At 42.9% G+C, this 11,459-nt stretch overlaps 1 protein-coding gene across 1 annotated transcript; it reads right to left on the bottom strand.

Annotated features, from left to right (window-relative positions):
* Positions 1 to 1,826: 1,826 nt before the first annotated feature.
* gnb2 (guanine nucleotide binding protein (G protein), beta polypeptide 2) lies at positions 1,827 to 10,523 on the bottom strand. The gene is made up of 10 exons (XM_086226011.1): positions 9,670 to 10,523; positions 8,309 to 8,389; positions 8,186 to 8,224; positions 7,566 to 7,672; positions 6,988 to 7,051; positions 6,710 to 6,872; positions 5,536 to 5,602; positions 5,251 to 5,452; positions 4,028 to 4,244; positions 1,827 to 2,976 (listed from the first exon to the last, which is right to left on the bottom strand). Exons 2-10 carry the CDS (start codon positions 8,363 to 8,365, stop codon positions 2,870 to 2,872), a joined length of 1,023 nt encoding a protein of 340 aa, XP_086082137.1. The 5' UTR covers positions 8,366 to 8,389; positions 9,670 to 10,523; the 3' UTR covers positions 1,827 to 2,869.
* Between the last annotated feature and the right edge of the window lie 936 nt (positions 10,524 to 11,459).

An 11,459-nucleotide genomic window follows, 5' to 3' on the forward strand; every position in this document is an offset into this window, starting at 1 on the left:
CAAAATCCTTCATCTCTATTTTGAGTTTGCGAGAAGAATATTTCTGGTCAGAAAGTACGAGTTTGTGCCAGGAGCCATCAAACTACCTCCAACTGCGGCTTGTGCCAGTGTGACCAGAAGCAACGGACACATTTGATCAAGATACTGGCCTGAAGATGCACAAACAAGCTGGAGAACCCCTGGGTGTGGGTGTGGGTGTGTGGGGTGTGTGTGTGTGGGTGTGTGTTGGGAGGGGGAGCGGAAACCTAAGAGGTGATGACCTTTTCTTCTTTCTAAGCAATACAAGCATGTGAACAAATCCAAATCATGGCTGTCCATCTGAGTGTGACTTGTAGGGAAGTGAGTCTTCAGCGGCCTTTGGCAGACTGAATGTAGGCTGGTCTGTGTCGCTTCTTAACAGAATTCCTTCTGTGTTTTGCTTTTTTTATTTCGTGCGCGATCCCAAGAAATAACAGCTTCTCTCTCGTCAGTTTAACACAATCAGTTGTTGTGGCGCTTGCTTTGCTGTAATGAAATCCCAGAAATTGCCTTTATGAACAAGAAGCATCGATAAACTGAGGATGATTTTTTCTCCAATTGTAAATTTCTAATCAAGTACGAGTGGATCAGCAGCTGTAGCTGGGAGAGGCAACTGAGACTGGGGGAGCTCAAACAACTGAAATATCTCTTTTTAAGTATCTTTTTCTTAAGTTTTCTTTGTTGGTTTGTTTGTTTTTTTGAAGACGGTAAACATCTTTGCAATGTTTTAGTGTGCGCGCGTGCGTGCATCTGTGTTATTTGTGAGAGATTAACTCCAGATTGTATTTCATAGACTGATATACTTTAAAACTTTCAAAAGATTGTGTTGAATGAATTCATGTCTTACTACAGAATGGTTTGAAAAATAAAATCCCTTGATCTCATAATAGTCTCGTTTTATTACACAAGGTTCCTCCGCAAACACACTGCGTTTCTTTTCATTGTGATCACTGCGGGGATGAAATCATTTCTGCCATTCTTTTGTTTTGTTTCTTTTTTACAAAGATACAATCATCCAAGCATCTTCAGTGTTTAACCACATGATGGCGCTAAATCCCCCTGGGACTCACAGCTTCAACAATATTCAGCTTCCACTTCACAGGAGGTACTTTTTATCAGCCATTTTATTTTGAAGGAGAAATAAAATCATTTCAAATAGTCATATTTTAAGGATGACCTTTTCAATTCATGCGTTGACAAAAGATGCAGAATGAGCTGCAGCGCCCCTCAGTGGCTGACATTGAAACTTATCAATTCAAACTAATCTGTAGATATTAAAATGTGGTCAGAATGTAGTGCTGATTTTAATATGCGCCTCCTGGATTTCATCATGTGAAGAGCTGAAAAAAGAAACCTTTCAAGTCCAACATGTCCCGTAAATGAACACTATAATGCAAGCTGCTTGTTTTTGTAAACTAAAGTAACGCGCCGCTGAGCCATAGAGTTCACGAGAATATCTAACTGGTGTAAATGAAGCCCCGGGGAATTTCCACACTTCAGGTTAAATAGGCTACTGTTCTGACAAAGTTCTAAACATTTGTGTATGATTTGTTCTGGTTTCCAGAAGAATATCAACTTTTGTTTAGTTGTGGATCTTTGAATGATAATGAAGGCTCATTCTTTGAATGCATAAATGTTCCACCCAACCAGATTCTAAAACGCAACTTTCCTCACCGCGAAACACACTGAACTCGCCCCTTGAAACTTGCGCTGTCATGTTCTCGTGCCAATGTAAGCGATTCAGCGAAGGTGTGTGTTCACGTATGTTCCGGTGTCTTCATTATAAAAAAAAAAGAAACCACGGGAACTGTCAGGAGAGGCGATCATTTATTAATATTATATACAATCATACCATCGTAACGTCAACATAATACATTGACCAAGTCAATGTAGGAACCCTGGCTCCTGCTTCAAAGATTGAGTGTTTAGAATTCTTCGGACGGCTTCCGAATGTCAGATCTTTTTTTTCTTCCTCTTCTTCTTTTTATGTATCAATGTTCTCTATTAATAATAATTAAAGTGTATCTTAGGCACACAGGGAGAACAGGAAGAAAGTAATTAAAAAAAATAAAATAAAACCTCAAACCTGTAGAACAGATGCACTATATATATGGGGTACATAGCTATAAAAACAGTGAGTTGATGGTTTGGAGTCTGATGAGAGGTGACATTTTCATCAGTCCATCTTGTCCATCAGTGATTTTCTTGTGGGTTTTTTTGTGTGTTGTCAGGTTTTTTTGTTTTTTTCTTCAGTGTTAATGGACTCAGGCGTTTCCTCCTTCACATAACTGTCGCTGAAATACGTGTGGTGCTGAGAGACAAAAATAGTACAGAAACATTGGTCTGAAGTGCATTTTGGACTTCATTGTAAACAAAGACAGAATTGTCCAATAACTTCTTATCCCCTGTTTTACTCGAGGAGCAGTGTGTGTGTGTGTGTGTGTGTGTGTGTGTGTGTGTGTGTGTGTGTGTGTGTGTTTGATGTGTTAAAAGGCTTCAGGTAATAGTGGTATTTGTGTGTTTTATTTGAAAAGCTGAAGATGCAACTGTATTTGGTCACATTTTACAGATGGTGTGTGTGTGTGTGTGTGTGTGTGTGTGTGTGTGTGTGTGTGTAGCGTTTGCTGTTGTGCACGTCAATCAGCTGTAGGAGGTGTGAGCAAGTGTTCAGAGTCTTGTCCTGCATACAGTGTGATGTGTGTAAATTAAGTCATACTATATATTATGTACAGTACAATGTTGCACTTCCATCTGTTGGAGCTTACATACAGTGTGTGAATACAGGGTGCCAACTTGTCCCCCAGATATGACCAACGTCTGTGTGTTCTCCATTTGCGGCTCACGTAACCAATCAGTTCCAGATCTTAAGGAAGCTGTCCCAGGACCCGGTGCACACCGCCATGCCATCATCCGTCACGCCCAGACAGCTCACACGATTGTCATGGCCGGCCAGGACTCCTGGAGGAGGATCGAGGGCGAACAAAAGAAGACTTGTTACATTTGAATGTTTTGCTCCTCAGACTGAGCAGAAATGTCTTAAAACCACACGGAACACAGGGAGCCAGTGTTCATGACTTATAACACGCGGTGAGCAGCTTCAGCAAAGATTTGATTGTTTTACAAAATAAGGCTGAAAAAAGGAATGTGTTAAATCACTGGTGAGTGTCTCTGAGCCCCCAAAAATAAGCTACTTAAAACTAGTAGATACAGTGATTGTAGGTTCTGTGGGTACAAGTACAATCGATTTCCAGCTACGCAAACACACACATACAGTACATATAGACCACCACACACACACACACACACACACACACACACACACACATCAAAATTCCTGAGGCATTCTTGTCTTTTAGTCGCAGCAAAACAACTCGGGATTCATCGACCGAAATGTATTAACTCTTATCACAGTCACATATTTAGAAGAGCTAAAGTATTTCTGTGTATGTGTAAATTTATTTAGTTTACATGTGATCTATTTGCAAAACAATAGAATTCCCTCGTGGAAAAAAAGCATGATTCAACGCCGGATTTAAATATTTTTCTTAAAATGTTCAATGCTGTGTCATTAATCTGCTATATTTCAGTTACCTTGATTCAAAATGATTTTTTTTCCCCATTTAAACGTCAATATGAATGATCTTCCTTTACGTTCAATCAGTCAGATGAAATAACAGGCAGCTGATTAAGCTCACGCCCGTTCAGCTCTGCTGATTGAACGTATGGAATTTGTAAATGTTATTTTTCAGAATATACGTAACTGTTTTGTCTTTCTGTTTATGAAAAAAAAAATCCCAAAAAACAACTCTGCCCCAGCTGAAAAAAAAATGCAGTCTTGTTGAGTTTGAGGTCCAGCAAAATTACATGATGTAGCCTTTAAAGTACATAAACACCCTGAACCCGTTTTAAGAGTTGTCTAAAGAGTATGGAGTGCAGTAACCAGAGTGATCCTCTCTGTGTGGAAGGAGGGACACAAAGAACCTTTCACCATCTGTCTGTCTCCACCCACCTGCTCTGTCCCCCTTCATGGCGTCCCAGATGTTGCAGTTAAAGTCATCGTAGCCGGCGAGCAGCAGGCGGCCGGAGCGTGAGAAAGCCACAGAGGTGATGCCACAGATGATATTGTCATGGCAATAGAGGCTGAGCTCCTGGTCTGCACGCAGGTCAAACAGCCTGCAGGTGGCGTCATCAGAGCCTGTGGCGAAGGCGCTGCCGTTGGGAAAGAACTGAGGAGAAGGAAGAGAAGATGGATGAGAGGCAGGAAGTGCGGAGGAAGGAGGGAGCGTGGATCAGAGGAGAAGAGCGTTCCTGATGAACGTGAACCCGAGTTCTTCTGCTACTAGATCTGAGATTATCACTGAAGGGGCAGACTCCAGGTGGACTGCTGGTCAGGATGTCCAGATATGGTGTTAATTGATAATCTTGTTAATCCTCCAATGTGCTCCCAGTTTAAATCCCTCCAAAAGCTGGTGACAAGATGTGTGACGTCACCAAGACAAATCCTGCAGCTTTGTTGATGGAGAATTAGCCGGTATGAAGGTGGTGGACCGTCACTTCACGCCACTGTTGGGCCAAATACTCCCACTGCTTGTTACAAACTTTCCTTTAACACAAGTAAAATGTTTTTAGACCTCCATTTTACATCCTAAAAGTACGCACACCTCGCCTTAACATTCCTTTAAAAATATGCACCTATTGAGACACTTAAAATTAAAATTTGGCCGACGTCAAGTTTTTATTGGTTTTTTTATTCCTTATTTTGTGCCTCTATAACCAATAATTCTTTATTTAGAAAAAAGAGCAACCGAAACTGAAGGACGCTGAAAGAATATTTTGGTATTTTGCTGTTAATCTTCATCCCTGCATTTTGTCTCTACAAAATCATTGAGTAATTTAGTCACATTACAGATAAATATTCCTTTTTTTATGGTTCAAGCTATGACACTACATTTACCATGATGCATTCTTAAGTTTTCTGCTGGTTCTATAAATGTGACTTTCAGCACATCAGTCATACCAGTTGTTCAATATAAATTTATGGGGTTCAAGCAGCGTTGTCATGACGACACTGATGTCGTCATCAGGGTCATGTTTAAGGCTTAACGGAGCTCATTTAGAGTTATAGAAGACATAACACAGCTGAGTAGTTCCCCTCATCCGTGTACACTGGTCTGTGGCGTGCCAGCCTGTATTCGACACCTGGTGGACCACTCGTGCCCTCAGCACACTCACACAGATGGCGTTGATGTCAGACTCGTGGCCCGTGAAGGTCCGCCGGCACATGCTGTCTCTGATGTCCCACAGTTTGACTGAGGCGTCACAGGCTCCTGATACGAAGGTGCGGAGGTCAGGTGACAGGGACAGATTCATGACGTCACCGCTGTGACCCGAGAACACAGTGGTCTGTTGACTCGTCTCGATGTCCCACAGTGCACTGGGGTAGAATGTGTAGTAGAGTTAGACAGTGATCGGTTCGGGGGGGGGGGGAGGGTGTACTCTCTAGTCTATCAAACTCACCATGTGGTGTCTCCTGAACTTGTGATGATCTGATTGTCGTCAATGAAACGGCAACATGACAGGTAACCTGAGACAACAGAGAGTTTATATACGTTACTATAAAATATATGACGACGCCTCGGCAGCATCTGCAGTTATACACTCGTTAGACATCTTCCTGACCTGTGTTTCTATGTTTAATCAGCACAGTGAATGATAATGAGTGGGGAAAGTTAAGTCATCAAAAGTCATCAAATAGATCGGGCTCAGGAACTGTGGTTTGTCCAGCAGCAATCCTCCTCATCCTCTCTAAGAGAGTCGGCCATGATTAGTAGCTTCTATTTGTCAAGCTGTTTTGTTTGGTTGGCAGAATTGTTTTTGTCCTGCATCGAATCACTGCTCCGAGTCAGTGAAGCAGTTCTGATTATGTAGTAGTTTGTTACACTGATGATGACAAAAGCGTATGAGATTACCTTTGACAGACGTCTGCTAAAACTTCCCATTCACTGCCATTCGTTACGCTAACCAGCCATCAGCTGGTCTCTGAGGCTCTATCTTCCATCCTGACTCAAATTAGCAGATTGCCCCCAAAAAAGTTCCTTCTCAATCTCCTGTATTCAGATTCCATTCACATTCATTCCCATCTATATCAGTCAAGGTAATAAATGATGTATTCCTGGTACAAAAAACAGACAGAACTCTTCAACAACCACCGAACGTAAATATATTGTTAACATACTTCATAAAGAGACGGAGACCTGACATGGCATATTTTCATAGATTAAGCTTCACTTTATTGAAACAGCCCCACCCATCCTAAGGTGCAGTAACTTTGGTAAATCAATAGATCTTATTTCTTCTCAAACCTCAACCACATCATCTGTGACTACTTTTCTAATTTAAATCAAATGATATCTGTTACTAATTTGATTTTTCCTTCAATCTTATAGTTTATTTCCGTCCAGGTGCAGAAACATTTCAACAGGAATCCACACACATGACCTGCTGCTGTGTGCTCAAATGTTTGATTCCAATGTCACACATTCACTACACAGACTAGAGCTGATGAATCCGCTCATTAAGACCTTAAGGTTAATTAACCCTGTGTGTGAGCTCCTCATTATGTAGCCCTTTGGGGTAAAAACACTCCCACGGTGCCGGGGACTCATGAAGAACACGGCGTGCACTCTCTCACCTGTGTGACCAGGCAGCTCCCTGCTAACCCTGACGTTCCCCTCGCGTGTCTTCAAACAGTAGATGGAGCAGATATTATCCAGGCCACCGCAGGCCACGTAATTCCCAGAGGGAGCGTATGCACAGGTCATCACCCAGGAGGAGCGCAGGGGGATGGCATGGATCTAGAACATCAGCAGAACTGACCTGAACCCAAACCCTCCATGATGGCAAAGGCCTCTGCTGTGACTCAACCTGATACTTCCAGTTAGGCCCTGATGAGAAGGATTCTATGGATACCTTGTTAGTGGTGTAGCTGTCCCAGATGATCAGTTTTCCATCTTGAGACGCGCTGACCAGAAGCCTGACAACACAAATATTAATAAGCTCATTTATACATAAAGCAGGAATCACTGCATTTACGTGGCCCTCAACTGTGTGTGTCCCTGCAGTTGGGTAAAGGGGCGTGGCACATTGTCGTGATGACATCCCATTATGTTTGGGCGATTCTAATGCTTTGTATCAACTTTGTGCAGTAATTATAATGCTTCGATACATGTGACATCATATAACCCATGGCCCCGCCCCTTAAACAGACATTGCACCAGTGTTAAATAAATACACTGTCCTCCTAGTGACCGACCAAGCAGGCACACAGGCAGTTTATTACAGATCATCTGTGAATGACTTTAGACTCAGCCACAGTGCAACGTAATTCAAATATTCTCAAAAAGAACTCAAAACTTTTGTCATTTTGTCATGTTAGATGAGTGTATAATGCTCACAAATACCACCATGTCTTCATATATCACCATCACATGTTAATGTTTTTTATCAGGATCATATCTGATATATAAAATGTTCCAAACCAGCATCACCTTGAGTCTGTGCCCCAGTGCATGGCGTAGATCTTAGCCAGGTGACCGCGGAGGGTACGTCTCGTTCGCATCTGAATCCGCCCCACAGGATCCAGACCGGCGGTTATCTAGCGAGGAGAGGTTGAACACAACAACCACTGAGAGTACAAAATGTGACAGAAGAATGATGATTGAAGCAAAAGGATTTATTTGACTCGACACAAAATGTTATTCCTGCCTCAAATGAGAAACTTGGACCAGGTTTCCATCTCTGGTGGTGATGCGAGTGGAAATTTTAAGTTACTTCTCAGTGACTTCTATGTAGTAAAAACAATGGGCCTCATTCATGAGATGTTCGTACACACTGTGCAAGTGTTATTAGCCCTGGATTTAGTCTTACAGATAGGACGTAAAACTTGATGGTTTTTTTGTAGCTCTTTGCTCCTGGTATATTTTGTGTAGCCTTGGTGATTGACAGGTAAGAGGGGGTTACAAATACCCATCAGGCTTCACTTCCAGTCCGTAGGACAATATTGAGGGTCCTTTAGTGTGTAAGAACAAAACTTGTGCATCAGAATATAGAAAGAGAACGAAGCCTAGCGAGTTTGTATTGTCCACACTGATCCTTTGTTGGCGCTCACCTGAGTGAGGGTTGAATCTCCACATGCTTTCCTGGCATCCTGAATCAGAACATGACAAAGAACAATGTGTAAATATATCATCATTGTCATGCTACTGGTGAAAACTGAACAAATTAGACGTACTCTTATCTGGTTCCTCAGCTGCTCGGCCTCCTGGCGAAGCTGCTCCAGCTCACTCATTTTTGGATTCGTCGAAACTGTCACCTGTTATTTTGGAAAGAAATTCAAGTATCTCTTTAACACAGAAACTTCCGCTGATGTACAGATTTCTTTGACACACACTTTCACAGGAAAAACTCACTTGATTGCACAGTATATGATCATAACAATAAAGCCAATTTTAATCTCTAGGGTTTACTGAGGCAACTCAGTGAGGAAATACAACATATAATTTGTTTGTGGCTGTGCAACCAGGCCTGGTTTATCTGGGAAGAATAATCTGTAAGCCGCTGTGGAGCAGCAAGCATCGCTACTGAGTGACCACACCCTCCAAGGCTGAGGGAACCTGTTACACTCAGCACATGCAGGATGTGTATAACGCTGGATGTACTTTATGACTGAGGAACTGTACTTCCTAATTAGAAGGTATATAATACATACACTAGATAATTTCTAATTTCTTATTATGCTTGAGGCCAACTGGGGTCACACACACACACACACACACACACACACACACACACTCATACAGTGCACATTGCAAAGAAGAGCAATTAGCTACAGTAGGTCACCGTTCACTGGAGGGACCTGCGACCAGATGAATCACACGGCACTAATGGAAGCCAAAAGGGGTGCATCATGGGTCTCCATCTCCTGGCACAGCTGCTCAATTAGCCAATGAGGAGCTGAGGGGGTTGATGCATCGGGCCTGGATGGGTCAGGCCAGATGCTCACATGGCGCTTTTTTGTGGAGCGAGCTGGAGGAAAAGCTGATGAGTGATATGAAAAAGATTTGCCTGTCCGTGATATAGCCTATAGGAGTGGACCTCGATGATGCTGATAAGAAAGCATGTGCTCAGTCTGAGGAGCTTTACAGCCCCTTGACAGCATGTTTTATAACAGACACTCAAAGATCATGATGGCAAATGTGACTGACCCCACCCCTTTGAATCTGAGCTACTACACCAACATGGCATGGCTGCAACTGGAGCCTTCTGGTAAATGTCAGGGAGGCTGTGGTAGAGCTCACTCCCAGATTGAAGCATGCAGGCCTGGGCTGGGAGCTCACACAGGTCCGCAGCAACACCAGAAAGCAGGTCAAGGCTACAATTAAATAGAGGAGGTAATAGATTTTACTTCTCAGGTTCCATGAAAGCAGCCTGGGTGTGATGGAGGCCTTCACCACATCTTTCACATATTCAGCCCCGGCAATGCGGATGTAGATGCATGAATTGAGACGAACAGATGCCGTGAAGAGGCAAACCATCACCCAGCCATCTTACACTCCACACAGGGGCCTGCAGCCTCTCAGAATGGGTGGCTACCTGTTAATTCTCCCGATGATTTTGCTGCTTTCTTTCCTGCCGTCAAAAATGAAAGCAACTTCCCCAAAATCCTAAATTCATTTAAAAAAATAAAAGAGTTGCAGAGAAGATCCGGGGTGTCACGATCAGGCTGCTTCCAAATCCCTCAGTAAACAGGCGCACGGAGGAGGGCTTCTATCTCCATTTCTCTGCTGCTTTAGTGGAGGAAAAAAAAAGATGAAATGTACAGCCGTTTCCTCCCCGACAAGCTTTGGCTCTTTTTCACGCCCGAGAAGTTAACAAACACATCTTAGTTGAGTAAACAAACACAGCAAAGCCCCTGCTCGGTGCCCCGGCCGCGTCAACGATTGTCCATTAAATAGCCACTATTCAGTCCCTCTTACTCCGCTGCTCGTGACGTGATCCTCGCTTCCTTCCTCTGTGGTTTCCTCCTCCCTCCGCCGACTCTTCATCGGGACAGAATTACCGAAGAAGAATCTGCAAAGTGCCTCATATACAGTTAATGCGATTAAAAAAAGAAAAGAAAAGAAAAAAAGGTGTCTGCATGCGAGGAGGAGAAGAGGAGGAGGTCAGCCCATCCGAGCGTCGCCTGCCTGCCTGCCTGCCTGCCTGCCTGCCCGGGGTTGTCTTCCTCTCTCACTCTCGCTCACATATCCACACGGTTCCTGTTTGTTCCTCTTCTTCTGAATATCATCATTCACAAGCAGGCTGCCAGATCACGAGGTTGTAGAAGGATCCTCAAATCCGGGGAAGCATGAAGCATGTTTCAACCACACCCATCATCCCTCTGTAAATCCCATGACCCCCCTATGACCAGACCCCTCTCTGCAGGTTCTGCATATCAACAACCACAAACTATCAGGTTTGAGGTAACAGATGTTGAAGATGGTATTTGATTCTGTTTGCTTTGCAGGGTACGAAGTGTAAAAGGGGGCAGACTTGCATAGCAAAAAAAAAAAAAAAAAAAAACCCAAACAAAAACAAAACAAAAAAACAAAAACCACCACGCTTTTGACGTTAAATGCCTGAACTCATTTAGAGACTGTAAGTAGATGTCATGGTTGGTGTCAGACTACGTGAGGTTTTGCGGTTTGTGTCGTTTCTATTTTAACTTAAAATTTTTTTTTAACAATTCTCCTTAAATCCACTCTTGATGTTGAAACAATCCGTCTGCTTTACATGCTGAAATTGTTTCTGTGTCATGTTTGTCTCTTATTTATGGATAATTGAATGCTTCTCAAAGTAAAAGCAATGCCAGGAAATTAGTAAAGCGGATTTTCAAAACGTAACACGCACACGAACACCCGCGCGCACGCGCCCACACACACACACACACACACACACACACACACACACACACACACACACACAAAGATCAAACGCTCTGGTTAGTCATGAGTGTAGACTTTGGAGTTTTATGATTTAACAGTCTATTACAGTTAATCAAAAACAACAAAACAACAACATAAACAAAGCGCTCAGATGTGCACGTGCTCTTATTAAAGCTGTTAGCAGTGATGAGTTTGCGGCTGTGGCGAAACGTCCCCTCTTGCATCCACTGGGTGGCGCTTGACAACACACATTTACATGATGTGTTGCTGCACATCACATGACAACAAGACAGAATAGTTTGGATGTAAATAAAAAGTTTGTTCCATTCTTTCTTGCATAAACAGTGGGGGGCGCTATGACTGATATTGTGTTTTGTTTGCTACACTCTTACAATAAATTCAGTGAAAATCGCCTCATTGTTTTATTTCTTTTTAATCTTGCTGAACAACAGGAACTCC

The sequence above is a fragment of the Aulostomus chinensis genome, chromosome 15 (assembly GCF_037954235.1).
Source record: "Aulostomus chinensis isolate RoL2024-O1b breed Wild chromosome 15, RoL_Achi_v1.0, whole genome shotgun sequence".
Lineage (NCBI taxonomy): Eukaryota > Metazoa > Chordata > Actinopteri > Syngnathiformes > Aulostomidae > Aulostomus > Aulostomus chinensis.